Source organism: Sus scrofa, chromosome 14 (assembly GCF_000003025.6).
Source record: "Sus scrofa isolate TJ Tabasco breed Duroc chromosome 14, Sscrofa11.1, whole genome shotgun sequence".
NCBI lineage: Eukaryota > Metazoa > Chordata > Mammalia > Artiodactyla > Suidae > Sus > Sus scrofa.
The window spans coordinates 59,660,615-59,679,102 of NC_010456.5; the positions used below are offsets into that span (position 1 = coordinate 59,660,615).

Here is an 18,488-nt window from a genome sequence, read left to right on the forward strand (position 1 = left end):
CCTCCAGAACTGTGAGAATAAAACTATTGCTTTAAAGCGCAACATCTGGTAATTTGTTAGAATAGCCCTAGGAATCCAGCCCTGGAAGTGCCCCCCCGCGGGTCCTGGCTTGTCCCAGCAGCTCGGCCTGGCTCCCCTCACCTCCATCTGCCCCCACTGCTCATGAGTCCAGCACCACAGGAGGCAGCACCAGCCTAGACTGCTGAGCCAGCTCCCAGGCCGCATGGGCTCAAACCCTCAGGATAACTCCCTGCATCTCTCCTCCATCGTCCTTTGTCTCCAACTCAGCTCCCTGATTAAGCAACGTTAGGACACTTCTTCATCCTGGTTAGAGCACACGCTGTCCACAGGGAGCAGAGAGGCTGGAGTGCAGGGTAGTGAGCCGAGGATACACGGATGCCTGGCACCCCCATCCCGCCAGCTGTGCTCACACTCTCCATGGCTCCCCCCAACCCCCGCCACATCTCCAGCTCTGCCTCCTCCTTCCTGCCAACCCCAGATCTGCTCCTCATTCCGTCACTTACTCTTCTTCTCCTTAGAGCTGACCTTTGACTAGAGAGCTCGAGACACCAAGTGACACAAAGCAGAGCCGAGAGCATGTCGGCTCCCCCATCACCATTCATATCATCATCACCTGCTCTTCCACCACCATCCGTATCATCACATCATCACGGCCTGCACTATCATCACCACTGGGCTGAGGGGCAGATGCCACAGCAGGCACAGTGCCCCACACGCGCGTGCGTGCGTGTGTGTGTGTGTGTGTGTGTGTTGGCAAACCAGCCACAGGCTTTGATACCTCTTTCCAAATCCCCCCCACCCCCCAGGCAGAGCAGCTCACCAGGAAAGGGGTCCTCTTGACTCCGGGTGGGAAGTGTGCTTGTCACCCACGGGGACCAGAATCCCACACACCCAATGAAGGCTCTGTGATGGCCAGCAGCGGGACGTGTGGTTGTGGGCAAGGGTGAGGAGTACTGCCCTCCTGACGGGTCTGGGTGGGGATGTGTCAGGAGCAGTGGGAGGATGGAACACCCACAGCCTCTTGTACAAAGTCACCGGGCGCCGCTTCCAAGGTGGAGAGCACCTGAGCACAAGGTGGTCACCCCACCACTCTAGTCACCTCTACCTGCAGGATCAAGGAGATGGCTTTTTGAATTCATACATACGTGTATTTACTTCAATCATATTTTGGGAATCAACTCTTCCACAGTAAGATTTACAATAAAAATAAAATAACTTTGCTCTGTAAACTATGGTAGAAAGTTTCAAATGTCTTAAAAACTATCTTCCATACAATGGAAAAAGGCTTTTGTGTTTTTTGGGAAAGGAGACCCAAATTCACCGAGGGAGCTGCAGCAGGTGCGGCTGGGGACAGGAGATGTGTCTTTCTGCCACAGGCCCACAGAGAACAAAGAGCCGCTTTCTTCCCTGCAGTTCGAGGTCCAGCTGCCTCTCCCCGGCTCTGCCAAGATGCTTAAGGCTGCTCTGCCGTCGCCTGGTCGCGCGCAGCAGCAACAAGCTCCGCAAGAGCTGGGAAGCTCCTTATGTCCTTCGCCTGCAGGCCCAGCTTTTGTATCTGCAGAGGCCACGGCAATGAATCAAGTTACTGTGATGAAAGCTGAATGTGGAAAAGACCTTTACAGAAAAGATGCCATATATCCACTCCCACCCCACCTCCAGTAAACCGGAAAAAGCAGTTCCCTGAAAACTGGTAGAATAATTTTTCCTTTCAAATTTATTTATTTATTTATTTATTTATTTACTTCTTGTAGAATTTACTTTTTCAGGTCATCCTAAGAAGCCAGTGTCAATTTATCTCAGTTCATTAAATCAGATTCTCACCAGGAAAAGAGCCTCTTTTGTTAACTGGGAAACAAAATTCACTCTAAAAGAAATAATAAAGTGAAGTACTTTGTAATGTGGAGAATTTTCAGAAAGGATTGGCCTGAACTCGTCATTTCTTACCCCCATCAACAACCTCTTCTTAGAAACCAATGAACTGAAAAAACTCTGGCCCAGCAACGACTGTGGATTATTTTGGTAACGGAGAAGAGGCACACTGTGTTCTTTCCACTTTAGTTTAATAACAACACACAATAGGTGTGCGCACGCACACGGATCTGGAAACATCCAGACTCAGTGCTTAGTCTCTGCTGCGCCGCAGCCCATCTGGGCACTGGGGTTGGGGGCTGCCCTCCCCCCTCCTCCGTGCTTCTGCTTACTTGTTCTCCTAGTGTCTACAACACGTTTTCCTGCCTGTAAAAAGACTTTAAGGTTCTCTTATAAAACAAAGAAACAAGGCAAGAGACTGGATATATGGTCAAAATATATCTCTAAATTCACCTAAAAGCAGAAAAATTGAGATTTTTCAGTGATGACTCCGAACTGTTAAAAAAGAGCCCCTCGTGAACAGAACACCAGGCATCTTCCAATGGAATGTCATATTTCACCTCTTTTTCTCTAAAAGGCCTTCCTCGAGTTTCTCCTGCCACAGGAAACCTAAGCGGTTAAGAACATCCAGAAGCCCTGGCCCTCACTGAGGATGAAAGGCCCCGTGTGGACTCCACACCCGCCCTGTGTGATGGTGAGTGTCCATGCACACACAGTGACGCCAGACCCCCAAGTACCACATGGAGACACCAACGGGCTGATGCTTTCCCAGCTACTCTATGCCAAACCAACAGATGTCTCAAGACCTGACCTGGCATCAAGGATGCATCAGGCATGTCCAGGCAATGGACCCAAGGGTCACCATCTCTGGGCTCACATGCCAGTGGGCTTCCTGAACATGAGCCAAGCAGATGCTGACAGCACCACCAGTCAACCCACTGCACTTCTGAAAGTCAGTTTTGGGGCTTCTGTTCTTTCTCATAGCCCCCAGGGGCACAGTCTCTTCCTTCAGTGCTGTGGGCTCTGGCCCTCTTTTCTAAAAAGCACTGTGGCATGGCCTCCTTGGCCCTCAGAAGCTGGAGTCAGACTCCCAGGAGTGACAACGGCCCCACATTACCTGCTCCCCCAAGTAGTCCACGTCCAAGGCCAACTGCAGTCTGATCTTGTCATCATCACTCATGCCACCACTGCCGCTGGGCCCGGGGTTGGTGGGCGTGGCTCTGCGGGCCTGTTTGAGCCGCTTGAGGCTCTCCTCCATCTTCCTCACAGAGCTCAGCACATCCGACACCGTCTCGTAGTACCTTGAGCATGAGACACACCAATGGTGAAACAGAGAGGCGTGCACAAAACCCGACACACCAACCAGCTTTGTACACCAGAAAGTTCATTTCCAAAAAAAATCAGCCATGAGAAATAGTATTTCTTGAAGACTGGAAAGAAAAGTAGGGTCTTGACCCTCTAGCAATGCATCCCCTCAAGACTCTTGCACTGGTCCATGAGCTGTGTTTGGAACTTCAGTCCTGAGCATGCGAGCGAGCATATCAGGCCGCAGGGTGAAGAGCTGCTCCTCCCCCAACTGCAGGGAGCAAATTCCTTCAGTCAGTCCTCGAACAGTGCACCTCATACACAGCACAAGTATTTCAAAACTGTAAGATAAAACTAACTCCCTTTAACATATTCTCAAGATAATCCCACATTACAACTGAGTTCTGTTTTAAAATTTTGCTAACAAGCTGGGTACCTGGCATTGGGAACATATTTGCCCACAGAAATGGTATGACAATTCACTGTTCTGTTTGTTTGTTTGTTTGTTTTTTGAGGGCCGCACCCATGGCATTTGGAGGTTCCCAGGCTAGGGGTCGAATCAGAGCTGCAGCTGCCAGCCTACACCACAGCTACAGCAAGGCAACATCTGAGCCGCGTCTTCAACCTACACCACAGCTCACAGCGACGCTGGATCCTTAACCCAGTGAGTGAAGACAGGTAGTGAACCCGCAAACTTATGGTTCCTAGTCAGACTCGTTTCCACTGCACCACGATAGTGGGAACTCCCACTATACCGTTTTAAAGTAACCCACAGGAGTTCCTGTCGTGGCGCAGTAGTTGACGAATCCAACTAGGAACCATGAGGTTGTGGGTTCGGTCCCTGCCCTTGCTCAGTGGGTTAATGATCCAGCGTTGCGGTGAGCTGTGGTGTGGGTTGCAGACGCAGCTCGGATCCTGCATTGCTGTGGCTCTGGCGTAGGCCGGTGGCTGTGGCTCTGATTCGACCCCTAGCCTGGGAACCTCCATATGCCGCAGGGGCGCCCCAAGAAATAGCAAAAAGACAAAAAATAAAATAAAATAAATAAATAAATAAAGTAACCCATACATGCTGCTTAACCCGCAAGTGGTCAAAGAAATAAAACACTGCCGCAAAGTTAATAACTAAACAAAACCCAACAATAAGATCAAATAATACACTCTTGACATAACTCAATGCTGGGTTTGGGGGAAAGCAGGCTGGAGTAGAAATGAAGAGGCATTCAAGCACGGTGAGTGCCAGGATTTTAGACGCTAACCCATCATCATGCGATGAATGTTTTCCCTTCCTCAATTACGCTGGCCTCCCCACTATGAGTCACTGATTACCTGGCATGACTGGAACCTCACGGACTGATAGAGCAGAGGGGAGGAAGGACCCGAAAGGAGAAAACGTGCCTGGACTCCCAGGACATCCCTGCACGAAGCAGCATTTAAGACAGTCAAAGGCAGCGTGGCCGAGAGAGTGTGGAATATGCCTGGGCCCCCAAGAGCTGTGACCTGGGGGACACCAGGCCAGGGCAGTGGGGGTGGAGCCAGCACAGGTGGGAAGGGGCTGAGGGCCTGCCGGGTCCAGCAAGGAAGCGATCTGATGCTCCAGCCACCTTATCTACGAGCAACCTGGGGCCAGCCTGCTGATCTCTCCCCAGGGTTTCTCTAACAAAACCAAGGACGGCCCACTTGTTTGTCACTTACTTATGAGTGCTCTCAGATAGCGCGCCTTCCAACCACTGCTGAATGACGGCCTGTTTGAGCTTATCCTTGTGCCCACTCTGAAGCTGGTGAAATGGCTTCAGAGCACTGTCCACGTACGAGGAAGCAGTAGTTGGCACCTCCTGGAAGAATGTTGGTAGGGGTCAAAGACATACAGAAAAAACACTGAAAGAGGGAGTTCCCATCATGGCTCAGTGGTTAATGAACCCGACTAGTAACCATGAGGTGGCAGTTTGATCTCTGGCTCCGCTCAGTAGGTTAAGGATCCAGTGTTGCGTGAGCTGTGGTGCAGCTCGCAGACATGCCTCAGATCCCGCGTTGCTGTGGCTCTGGCATAGGCCAGCAGCTGTAGCTCTGACTCGACCCCTAGCCTGGGAGAAAAACACCAAGAGGAAGCTACTCAAACCTCAGGTTCAAGAGGACGTTACCAATGTAGCAGTTCTCAGGCCCATACAACCTCCTTACCTCTCAAAGTAACACTGTGTTCTCTACAGAAAGACCCCTGGGGACCAGGAGGGAGCCACAGAAAGCACGGGAGAGCGAGGGCTGGAGCCAACTGGACTCAGCCTGCTCCCCTAACCTCGTGTCCACTTGAAGCTCCCGGCCACCTTGCCCGTGCTGGTCTGATTCGGTGGGGTGGGGGGCAGGGGGCTGAGTTCTGCGATGGCACGTTTCTAACATGTTCCCACCAGTGAAGGAAACACAAGTCGTCTGACTTGTCTGCGTTTTGGTTTCTTCATCTGTAAGTAAGGACACAGGCACCCATTTTGTGGGACTAATGAGGCTGCAAAGGGCTTGGCACAGTGTCTGACCAAGCCCTTGGTAAATAAAACGTCCTATTGAAGGCAGAGAGAGAGTCGGTAGGTTACTCTAGGAAAAGTAAGGAATTCAGCATCAGAAGGCAGGTCTGTCTCTCCCACTTCAGGACAGAAAACCATGGGACAAGGTACTCTTGCTCGAAGTGGTAATTCTACCATGTGTCCCAGAATTTCACAGGGAAAGTAGAACAGTCTCAGAGGAGAAGAGCTCCCTCAGCACCCAGCTCAGCTGCTCCCTGCGTCGACATGGGGTCGGATGGGAAGAATGACACAGCCAGCAGGCCAGGCCCCAGGAGCGCACACCGAAGAGGTGGCCCCACACCAGGTATGGTCCCAGGACTCCAGGGGTTTGCCAAAATAGCACAATGTTGTAGGAGATCTTCAGAGATCTGGGAATAATTTAGCAGTAAACTGCCTAAAATCCAACTACACAACCAGGAAAAAAAAAAATCAGAGGGCAAATCAGTGAGATCTGGCAAGAATGAAATGAACCTAAGTGCATAGAAATGAGAGTTCAATGGGGAAGACTAGAACACTGGTAAAAAAAATTTCCTAAGCCCCATTCTATAAAGTGAGGACACAGGAGAATCTAATTTGAACACGAGTGGGAGCTTAATTTTCCATCGTATAAATGCCTTTACTATTTCTTTTTAAAGTTTTTTGGCCATGCCCATGGCCGGCATATGGAACTTCCCTGTGCCACAGCTGCAGCAATGCCGGACCCTTAACCCGCTGCACCACATGGGAACTTTCAGCCTTTACTATATCAATGCAGCTTTTCAAACCTTATCCAGTAAAAGGTACTTCCAACGACAGTATGAAAGAAACAAGGTAAAATCAAGTTTTTTCAAACATAAGATATTAAGACCAAAAGAAGGGTTGGACTTAAAATATTTTATGAAAATGCTTTTTCTGAAAATACTATTTTGCTTTAGGGCCCCAAGAATCCGGAGACAGTCCACACTGTCCAAGTCTATCTCCCTGAGTTAACGTGTGCCCCAGCCCCCGGCCAGCGACCTGAAGAGGAGAGAGCTCCTTCTCGAAAGTGCGCCTTCTCTGATGTGGAGGACTCTGCCCCTGCCAGCCTGTTTCTGCCCCTTGCTCAACCACTCCCTCCCTCTCTGCCTGCCTAAGAGACATCTCCCCATCTTAGGATTCTTGGCAACAAACAGCACTGACCTTATTGGTTCTTCGGTAAAGCCTGGGAACCTCCAGGGCACTTTTCAAGTAACTGAAGCAAGACTCACTCAGGTCCAGGATGATCCTGCTACTCAAGGCGGGCATGCAGGCGGACAAGGACAGCTGGGAGTCCTCCAGGGCTGCTGCTGAGGCGGAGAGAGGTGTGGGATCACTCTATTCAGGCCCCATGTGAATTCTGTTTTGAACACTGTCATTGTATTTACAGAGAGTACTAAAGAAAATCAAACCGAATCAAACCAAACTATTAGAATTAAACAAAATGTCTCATTTGGGGAAGTTATAATCAGAGAACAGAGTACAGAAACAACCGAGAGTTTACAACTAGAGAAGAAAGCGGTTAGTTAAAATATATCCTACAGTCTCTACGATTCTATTTTAAATTATTTCTTATTCAAAGATTTGCTGAATCTAAAGATTCATTTTTACCTGAGATAGAAGAAAAATTCTTAAAGCCAATCATTTCAAGTTTTGGCTTGATTGTTTCCAAGAGTTCTGGAAGCTGAAATAAATATGCACTTTATATATTCGGTTATTTTTTATAAATCAAAGGAAGAGGCAATTCTATTTGCATCTATAAGACTCTAGAATATTAATGAATGATAGAACGAAACTCAGGACTTTCAGCAATTTTATCAGAAGAAAACAAAATTCTTAAATAATGCTTTCACTCTAAAAGAATCCATCAACACAGGAAATATCATTTTCATGGCTTTTAAAAGACTCAGAGAGCACACAAAGTCATTTTCTCTTTACAGCCACATCTGCAGCACAGGGAAGTTCCCAGGCTAGGGGTGGAATCTGAGTTGCGACTGAAGCCTATACCACAGCCACACCAAAACCAAGCTGCATCTGCAGCCTACACCGCAGCTTATAGCAATACCACATCCTTAACCCACTGAGTGAGGCTAGGGATTGAATTGCATCCTCATGGCACTATGTCAGGCTCTTGACCTGCTGAGACACAATGGGATCTCTGAAAAATCATTTTCTATTCTGTGACTCTCCCCAGTACAAACAAAACAAAAAAACCCTCAAGATAATGTTTTTGCTCAAAACATAAAAATATCTGTTCAAGTGCCACAAAATATTTAAACTTGAGAAAAGAACTGTTTATCACAGCGCTGCAACACATTCATCCCACAAAGTTCTGTTAATGGCAAAGCAAAACTGTGGGAGCAATGCAGTTTCCACAGTTCAGCACTTTCAAAGGAGAGCTGAAGATGGAGTGTTACGAGGAAATACTGGGTAAGTGAATTAGAAATAATCAAAACCCAACCCACCAAAGACCATCCTGCACAGAAAAAACTAAGCTGATAAAAAAACCAGTGGCACCTGGCTTGCTCCCAGCCCGGAAGCTCACCCCAGGAGGGAAGCAGAGGCTCTGGGCTAACACAGTCCGAGACGGACGGGACTGGGGAGCAACGGGAGGGAGCGCACCTGTCGGGGGAGTGGGAGGAACACTCAGAAGAGAGATGAACCAGCTGTTCTCTCTGGGGGCCCCACAGCAGTGAGAACATTGGACCCCACACTTGGATTCTCCCTTATGCAGGCTCACCTGCTCCTGAAGCCTGTCCAGGTCTGCAACTGCGTACACAAGCTGAGTGCTGGAGACAGAGACCACGGGCTTCGCCTCGGAAGTCCCGCTGCCTTGGTCCTCGCTATTTCCTTGGGCGACGGAGGGGTCTTTGCTGCCAGTTACCAAAGGCTTTTTAATATCCTTGGTGCTTTCATTAGAGATGGGCCTAAGTGAAAGCTGAAGAAGGGTTTCAATGACTGAGTGTGTTTCCACGAGCAGACACACGAGCGTTTACACAGAGTCCACAACGCACCATAAAGCGCCAGCTGCCTACAAGGTGGTCAGAGTTTACTCATGAAAGAACACAATCCCCTCTCTCCAGGCAGGTGTGAAACACAGGGAAAAGGGCAGACTGCAACCCCACGTGCATTTACCCTCCCCAACTTGGGTAACAAGCATTAATAAAACGATACGTCTCTTGGAGTTCCCACTCTGGCTCAGGAGGTTAAGAACCCAACCAGTATCCATGAGAACACAGGTTCGATCCCTGGCCCCACTGGGTTAAGGATCCAGCGTTGCCATGAGCTGTGGTGTAGGTCACAGACATGGCTTGGATCTGGTGTTTCTGTGGCTGTGATGTAGGCCTGCAGCTGCAGCTCCAATTCAACCCTAGCCTGGGAACTTCTACATGCCCCAGGTGTGACCCTGAAAAGCAAAAAAAAAAAAAAAAAAAAGCCCTAATCCAAAGGAAAGGTAGTATCTAATATGTCACAGGTTTTAGAAAATTAACTACTTAGAGTAATTTACTATACTGCTTAACACACTGATTATTATAATAAGGGCCAAAAACCAAAAAGCAAACTTACGATGCTTCAAATAACACAAACCATCTAAGTGTCTTTTGTATGATGGGTTGCTACAAGGGAAAAACCAAAGAGAGGTGCACTGGCATCAAGAAAAGGGTGGAATAAGTGCTGAAGACAGAACATCTTAGAGATGTGAGAAGTCGTGGGCTAGCACCATGCTCGGGCGTGACAAAGCGGTCAGGCCCAACTGAGGCTCATCCAACCCCACGGCCTCCCAGGAAGGCCTGACTGAGCAGCGTGGTCTGCGGAGACCCTCCGAGCAGAAGGAGGCAAAAGGAGGAAAGGAGCACTGTTATCTGCCAGGCACTCTGGGGATCAGCCTGCTGGGCAACAAGGCTCTCACGACAGGCACACAGAGAAGTACTCTCCTACGTTACAGGCTCGGCCGCCTGCCAGGAGCACAGGATCAAACAGCAGCAGCGCCCAGGTCTGACGTGGCCTGACTCGAGAGGCTGCACGCTTCCCAGCTGACAAAGCACACTCCTTTCCAGGGACACCTTCTCCACGTTGCCTCCCTTAACCTCCTGCTCACAGCTCACAATGCTCGGCTTTCCTACTCATCTCCCTGCCGCCCCTGGGGAGCACCTGTCATGGAGCTGTCTGCGGCACGCAGCTCTGAGACGAGGTGCCAGTGCAGGGCCTGCCAGGGCCAAGGGCTCAAACACCTGCTATATGATGCACCTGCGGCTTCACGCGTGCATCTAAGAAACCATCATAGGCAGGAGGATGCTAAATATGTTCAAATACTTGAAAAGGGAAAAATAGGATATTCTGGAATGAAGGAGGGTTAATTAATTATCCTGTCTTTTCATCTCAATGATCACATAATTTTTTAAACTTCTAAATATTGAATACTAAAATATGTATATTTTTATTTCTGATCATTTGTATTAAAAAGATCACCTCTGTTTTAGTCTGAAGGTACCGCACAAAGATTCTGGCTGTGAGAAGGGAAAGAGGCTGTCGTTGGTGCTTTCTGAAAAGACTAAGCTGGAATAGGTAAGAAGGGACGCCCTGAAGGCCACACATGCAAGAGTGAAGAGGAAACCCAGAAATGGACTTGGGTACAAACTGGAGAAGTTGGGCGGTCGTCCCCACATCAACCTCTTGTGACAACATGGCCTTTCGTTCGTTCCAGCCGTGAGAGAGATGAGCCACCCGCCAACCCTCACCTCCTTGAGAAACACGGCGTAGCGTGCCAGAATCTGAAGAGTGAGTCTCCACAGACGATGTGCCAGCGGCGGCAGGAACATCTGGTTGGACCAGCACCTCTGAAGGCTGCTCCACGTCCTGTGAGAAGCCAGAAGGCAAAACGGACTTCCAGCTGGAGGAGAAACACACATTAAGGACCCTTGGTAAGTGGGCTAAGCAGGCCACCCACTCACACTGTCAATGTGTAATCTGAGTGTGGCGGGCGGCATTCTGAGGAGCACAGCGTGGACGGCCGCGGGCCACGGTCCGCGGTACTGCAGCTCTCGTGGCAGTGCCATTTTCCAATTTAACACCATTGCCCTCCCAGGTGTTTAAACATTAAACACAAACAGCATTCGGAAATCACCCGTTAATAGGAACCAGTTAATAGTGGCCGTCACTCACAAGGGTTTAAAGTTTGCTTTTGAATTTGTTCTACCTTCTCCTCCCCTCTTGAACATGCTACAGAAATAAGGGAAGTCCATTACACTGGGCATTTTTGGCAAAGACAGATAAAAACTAACTCGGAATATAAAAGAGAGCAGTTGAGGTTGACTCTGGAAGCAGGGACTCAAGTGGAGGCCTGAGACCCTTGTGGCCACAGGGACAGTGGCACATTGGGTGAGGGCCCTGGAGTGACCACGTGACCCAGACAAATGAGCTGTAAGGGGTGCAAACATGCCTGGAAAGTGTACAGGCCCAGTCACCTGCCCTGTGTCTTAGGACTGGGGCCATGGGCTCTGGAGGCCTGGGGCGGGACCCCAGCTGTGAGCCACCCTGGGGAGAAGGAACCTGACCCTCTCCCAAGCTGGGGAGGGAAGCTGAGGGCGGCCACCTGGCTGTGTGAACGCCTCCTCACTAAAGCACAGCAGGCTCTCTATTCAGGAGTGAAAGTGAGGTATTCTGAAAGCATCCTTTTTACAGCTCTATAAAACACAACGCTCTATAAACCTTTTGTAAAAAGAAGTTAAACTGTGTCTTTAAGGTTTAAGTTACCGGACAACAGAAAATTAAGGTCTAGAAGATGGAAAGCCTAATTAACTCACTTAGCCGCAGCCCGTCATTCGTCACTTTGAGGTTACCTGGAGCGTCTTCCAGCACATCTGTGAGTGCTGCTTCTAAGGATCCTGCGACCTCCCTAAATCTGGGATAAAAATAAGAGGGTGCATCAGAGTTTTCTCTGCTGCAGGTGCCTGTCCCTACCTGTGTTCCCCTATCCAGGCAAAGACTGCCTCCACTGGCTTTCTGGTAAGGCCACTGTTTTACCAGAGGTGCCCCACCAGCCTGAGGCATGCCCTCCAGATACTGTTTTTACTGAGCAGGTAATAAACTTGTCTTGATGACTCCACCAAGAAGCCATTTCTGGCAAGCCCCGCCTGCGCAAGGCCCTAAGACTGTGAGTTCTCCAATCTGTCTAGATCAGCGCTATCCTAGGTAAGTAAACATGCCCAAACTAAGAACCAGAAAGCTGTATTCTGTATTTTTGCAGCTTGAGAAATATCAGCAAAAGCAGCCAGTTAAAGCCAGAACAGCTCGTGGCCTAGTGCTCTGTGCGGGTCTGCGGCTGTCTTGCGCTGTCATGGGAACCGGCTCTGCGGCCAGCTCAGGGCCTGCTTTCCAGCCCTGCTCTCTCTCTTCTCACCTCATCCATATTAAAGACGCCTCTTTAATAACATACGTGGACACATCCGTGACTCCGTGGAGCTGCGTGGATGTGTGCATGTGTTTTCTCGACCAGCTGCTTCTGCATCACTCGCCATCGCCATTATGTGACTCCTCCATCCTGACTTTCTTTACCACACACTCTGTCGCCTGTGGGTTCCCTTTTAGCAGACAATTCTGACACCCGCTAATTGTCAACTTACTTAATTAGTAACTTCGGCTTTTTGGTAGCACCTAAGTGCTGTTTAAAAGCAGTTCAGAGACTGAGCTTCAGGAAACTGTGAAGAGTAAAAGGAGTGGCGTTTCACACAGAGAGCAGCGGCCAGGCCCCCTCAACAGCATGAGGGGCCACCCTGACCCCTGGAGCTGGCCATCCCTGCAGCCTCCCTGTGCCTCGGGGAGGAAAGGGCCTTGCCCGCTGATCTTGGGAAAGGGAGAGGCACAGAGGGAACAAGTGACAGAAGAGAAGCGGGGAAGAGAGAGAGTGCAGGAGACCAGCAAAGGTCACTGTGCAGTGACCCCGAGCACAGTGAGGAGCGGGCTGCCCTGCGGCGTGGGGAGCAAGCCAGCACCTGCTTTCAGCCTCACCTCCTAATCCTGCCTTTCCTCTGAACCTGCACAAAACGCAGGAAGTGACCTACAACAAGGAAAACTGGGAGTAGCCTCCATGGCGGAGGGAAGGAAGGCTGAGCAAGCCTGGCACAGACATGCTGGATGCAGCAAGGGGACAGGTCAGCTGGAGGCTGTGCATCAAAACAGGTGGAACTCAGTGTGAGGAAAGACATGGGGTAAAATTGTACATACACTTAGGACAATTCTCCAAAATATACAAACGAGGAAGGACAAGAAACAAAGGCAGCAGACAGCAGACCCCTGATGCCGGTGCACTTCACACAGATGTGTGACCACGTGGAAGACCCACGGAAGTAACCCATCCACGTCACATGACCCGGTGGTGCGTCCCAGCCCGGAGCCCAACACCAGTCCTCGCAAAGCTCTGCTGGGCAGACACTCCCAGGACCAAAGCAAGAGGTTGTAGTTCTTGGAAAATAAAAAAAGGGAGAGGATACTGTGGGAGAACTTGAGAAGTTGTGCCACAGTTTTTATGTGTATATGGGAGGTCATTCTACCCTTGATAAGGAAGATGTGTAAGAAAGGCAACCCCGGTTACAAACACCTCTTGAGTCCTGCAATCTAGGGACAGCCTGGAGAGGCACTCGCACATGCATCTCCAGTCCCGCACACACACAGCGGAGGAGGGTGGAGGGAGATGGAAAGCAGGTTGGTACCGCACAGGCCCTGCGTCACAGAGGGGGAGCTACGCCACATTAGCATGTATGAACTAACATGTACAGACTACACATGACTGTCCTGGGAGCGTGTAACCTTCTAGAAAGATTTCAACTAATAAAGACGTAACAGATGGCCTTTGGCACTCAAGAGGCTAACACCCCAGTTTCTAGGCAGCGGCTGAATCAGAACCATTTGAGACTTTTGGGGCACAACTGCATTTCTTCTCTTCCCATGAGAAAAGAAGCCTGAACCCCACTCTCTGATACCCCTGTGGGTGTCAGGATCAGCGAGGGGGACACATGGGTTCATAGCATGCTGGTGGGGCAGGGGCAGCCTTTCTGGCCCGTGGCCTAGAAGTGGGCAGTCAGACCCAGAGCATACACCTACTGAGAGTGTAACACTGCTAATCCTCCTAGAAACATGTCAGAACATCACCACCTCTCTGGCTTCCAGGCTTCCTTTCAATGATCCTGAAGGGAAGGGGGTAACAACACAACTCTGACCCTAGCCATGTCTGCAGAACTTTTTGTCATCCCGCAGAGTAAGCAATCCAAACACCAACAGAACAGTTTTATACAGTATACAGTATTTTCTGGCCACATCTGTGGCACGTTCAAGTTCCCAGGCCAGTGACCAAATCCAAGCCACAGCTGTGACCTGCACCGCAGCTGTAGCAACACCAAGATCCTTAACCCACTGTGCTGGGCTGGGGATCAAACCTGTGCCACCAGAGACAATCTGGATCCTTACCCCACTGTGCCACAGTGAGGACCCCAGGTGAAATTTTTTTTAATGGAAAAACAAATGTATTGAAAATAAGTTCCATACTTCACAACTCAAACGTAACATTTTAAAATTTCATAAATTTTAGGTAAACCTGTCCACAAAGAAGGGTAAACTATCTGCCTTTGAGTACATAAGGCTAAAATCTGATAAAGGTGTAAAAAAATCTTTCAGGGAACAGGCTGAGTTTCAATACAGTTTAAGGCTCCATTACCAGCTTTGAGAAGTGAGCCCGCTGAGGCCTGGCCGTGCTGTCCCAGTGGGGCCCAGAGCTCAGGAGGTAGGTGACAGGGCAAGACCACCAAGTGTGGGGTGCTGGGTCATGGGGTCCAGGGAAACTGACGAGGGAAGAGGGGCCTAGAGGCAGCAGACGGAAGTAGCTGTAATGGGACTGGATACCTAAAGCAATCTGACCCTGGACCTGGACTACAAGAGACGTGGGAAAGCTGACACATGAGCTCTCTACCATGGGCTTTTGTGGGGGGCGGGGGTCTGCGCCCATGGCATAGATAAGTTTTGGGCTCAGGGACAGAACCTGTGCCACAGCAGCCACCCATGGCACAGCAGTGACAACGCTGGATCCTTAACCTGCTGAGCCACCAGGGACCTCCATTTACTGCCGTTTTTTCTTATACCATAAAAGGACACGTCACCATTTTAAATTCTGCTCATGAATCACAACAGCTTCTTGCCCTAATTCATATTCACCATCATACAACATTTACTTCCCATGCTGCCTATGGGTACCTTAAATGAATCACTAATTTCCTGCTGAAAGACAACCCACATGACAATGTAACTTTGAAAAAGGAAGCATAGGGAGTTCCCATTGTGGCTCAGCTGAAATGAATCTGACTAGCATCCCTGAGGACGCAGGTTCGATATTTGGCCTCACTCAGTGGGTTAAGGATCTGGCGTTGCCGTGAGCTGTGGTGTAGGCTGGCAGCTATAACTCCAATTTGACCCCTAGCCTGGGAACCTCCATATGCCTCAGGTGCTGCCCTAAAAAGACAAAAAAAAAAAAAAAAAAAAAAAGAAAGAAAGAAAGAAAAAGGAAGCATAAAACCCAGTATTGCGTTATGAAAAGGCACCTTACAAACATTCTGACAACTACAATTTCACCATCAAAAGATGATTACACACATTCTCAATCACGGCAAGCAATTACAATCAAGGTTTCTAATTCTCCTTAATTTTTCCACAGAGCCCCAGGGAAGAACTGCATCATAATTAATGAAGGCTTCCAGCAATTTAAACAAAAAACCTACGATTCCTTAAAGAGCATTCTAACTAAAATACTCTAGTTAATGTCACTCTCACTGTGATGTCATTGAGGAGAATCTGCAAAATGGCTGTCATCATGTTTTTCTGCCGAGCGTATGTTGCTAAGAATGAATCCTAAATTTCCCCCAGTGTCTAGATAACCACTTATTGACATAGGTGATACTACTTTGGAAGAAAAGTGTCACCGTTTTCCAAAATAGAAAAAAATGTCACGGAGATTATAAAGGAAGCCAAAATAAATAATGAGAATTCTTTACACTGATGATGGAATCAGTGACAAAGAATACTTTAAGAGCATGCTTCTCCTGACTCCCTGAGGATAAACATGTTATAGACAAGCACAATGACAGATGTAGGATGGGTCCACTGTTTGAAGCGGGTGACTGACAGAGGAAAACAGAGACAGAACTGCTAAGGAGCCCTCCCCTCTGCCTCTTCACAATGAATGGGAATGAGGCCGGGCCTGGTCTGACTCATGCTGAGCCCAGTGTTCTCAGCTCACTAATGACAAGCCGCATCACTGGCAGCCGTGATACTTCTTGTGCTTCCCCACTGAAAATTTTGTCTCCCAAGGGACAGAATTATGATCGCGAAGAAGGGGCTGTTAGTTGGAGGCAACATCCTTAACTGGCATTTGAATTCTATTTTAGAAGGGGGCGGGGGGGGAGTTAATTACTGACCTTATTTGAAAATAAACAGGCAAGTTCCACTTATTATTGAAGCTGTGATAGGCAGGATGTGCTCTTAATCTTTTTACACTGGCCTGTGATCCACATTGCCGCTCAAAGTTTCTTACAAAATCCATACTTATGGTATATTTCTAAAATAAGAACAAACAGGTGGAATTTTCATTGTAAGTGAACTAATCCGAGCTGGGAGCATATGCTGAAAACTGTAATCAATGAGATAAAGGTCAACACACAGAATCATAGTTTCTAGAGCTGATGGGGTCCTTGGGGGTCTTCTTTCCAATGTCCCCACCTCAAGGTCAAGTTGCCCACAGCAGTTCGTGCCGTGTTCAAGGTCTTCAGCAGCAAGCTCACCAGGAGACCCCAGGCACTGTTAAGTCCAGGGCCCTGTGACAGCTCTTGCCTGTCCTCTAGGCCACCCTGGCCCAGTCCACGGGAATCGGAAAAGATGGCAATTGAAGTGGTAGAAGCTCCACTGCCCCTCCAGAAGAAGGAGAAACTTTAAAAAGGAAAGAAAGACTTAACCATGTGCATAATTCTGTCATTTTTATAGGTGAGACAGCATGAGACTGACGGGGATCTAACAACAGCCTTAGGAGCAGCAGTGAACTTCACCTAACATTCAACATCCACACTCGGCCTAAGACTGTATTTAATCTAACTCAGAAAACTACCCCACCAGGGAACAACTACTACCAACCCCCATTTTACAGATGACGTTTCCTCTTCTGTTTAGCCTCAGAGAGCATTTATCCAAGGACAACGCTAGGAAATAGAGGGAAGAGAACCCTCACCAGTCAGCTGTGCAAAACTGCAGCTGCACCTTCCTCTGGTGGGGGCTCTACTCCCCAAGCCCCAGGCTGTAGAGAGAACACTGTGGGACTCTCCATGCACTCCTCATTTCAGATGGACTCAATTCGGGATCCCCAGACCAGTCACCTAAACAGGATGATGTCTGTGCTTCAGAGGGAATTTTAATGAAATAAACACTACTACAAGTGTCAATTTTAACTCGTTTTGAGCAATACTTAACTGAATTCCCTGTGTGGTCTAGATGTGCGGAAGTGAGACAAAGAAAAGTATTACGCATCCCTTTTGGGATAAAACTATACATCTGCATATAAGGGATGTTAGAGGAATACAAAAATATTTCCCTCTTCACAAAAACATGTCCCACTAAAGCTGAAAGCTGAAAGCTTTTCTTGCAAGAAGCGTACCCACAAACATTAAGTATTAGTTTAGAATTCCTTTTTTTTTTTATTACTTTTTCTTTTCTTTTTTTTTTTTTTTTTTTTGTCTTTTTCTAAGGCACACCCGTGGCATATGGAGGTTCCCAGGCTAGGGGTCTAATTGGAGCTGTAGCCGCCAGCCTCCACCACAACCACAGCAACACTGGCTCCTTAACCCACTGAGCGAGGCCAGGGATCGAACCCACAACCTCATGGTTCCTAGTCAGATTTGTTAACCACTGAGCCATGACGGAAACTCCCTAGTTTAGAATTCTAAAGTCAACATTTTATCAGAAAGCTTCATTTCTGAGGTGGAAAATCTTCTAACATAATCAATACGATTCTCTAAAGAGAAATGTAAAAAGTCCTAAATTGCTAATGCAATTTGTTATTTCATTGTGCTTATGGTATCTATTTTTAAAAGCCCTCCTTTTTTATTCTAAAGTCATCATCACACAATTTATTGAATATGATACTACTTAATCACATTGTTCAACGTACTGGAACATGGGACAATTAGCCAAGAGAACAGATAAGTGGTACTTCCTGAACAGGCAAGCTCCAAATTTGTCCTCATCTCGGTTTTGAAGTCTACCAGGCCCCAGGCTTACCACACTCACTTTGTGCCTCTCTACACTTTAAAAAACAAGCAAAGTGACCAAGCAGAATTAGAAATAGAGGTAAACAGAGCTTCTAGAAATGAAAATAAGGATAATTAGAATTAAAAATAGGTGAAAAAGAGTTTAGACACAACTGAAGAAGGAATTAGTGAAACAGAAGAAAGGCCCCAAGAAATTATCCAGAATGCAGCACAAAGAAATGAAAAATAAAAAGATGAATTTATGAAACACAAGGATAAAGTGAAGTCTAATCAAGAATTCTAGAAGAAAAAATAAAGGAGACAGAAGCACAGTTGAAGAGATAATGAATAAAAATGATATAGAACAGATAAGAAACACCAATTCTCAGATTCAGGAAACCCAACAAATCCTAAACACAGTAAATAAAAAGAAGCTCACCACTAGATAGATCATAATGAAACAGCACATCAA

At 48.0% G+C, this 18,488-nt stretch overlaps 1 protein-coding gene across 1 annotated transcript in view; it reads right to left on the bottom strand.

Annotated features, from left to right (window-relative positions):
• Window positions 1,148-18,488, bottom strand: part of COG2 (component of oligomeric golgi complex 2) — a 42,245-nt gene continuing 24,904 nt past the window's right edge. Inside the window, 9 exon segments of the mRNA XM_021073991.1 lie at window positions 1,148-1,576; window positions 3,008-3,191; window positions 4,888-5,027; window positions 6,903-7,048; window positions 7,350-7,422; window positions 8,479-8,676; window positions 10,478-10,629; window positions 11,579-11,640; window positions 16,199-16,338. Coding sequence (XP_020929650.1) covers window positions 1,475-1,576; window positions 3,008-3,191; window positions 4,888-5,027; window positions 6,903-7,048; window positions 7,350-7,422; window positions 8,479-8,676; window positions 10,478-10,629; window positions 11,579-11,640; window positions 16,199-16,338 — 1,197 coding nt within the window. The 3' untranslated portion in view covers window positions 1,148-1,474.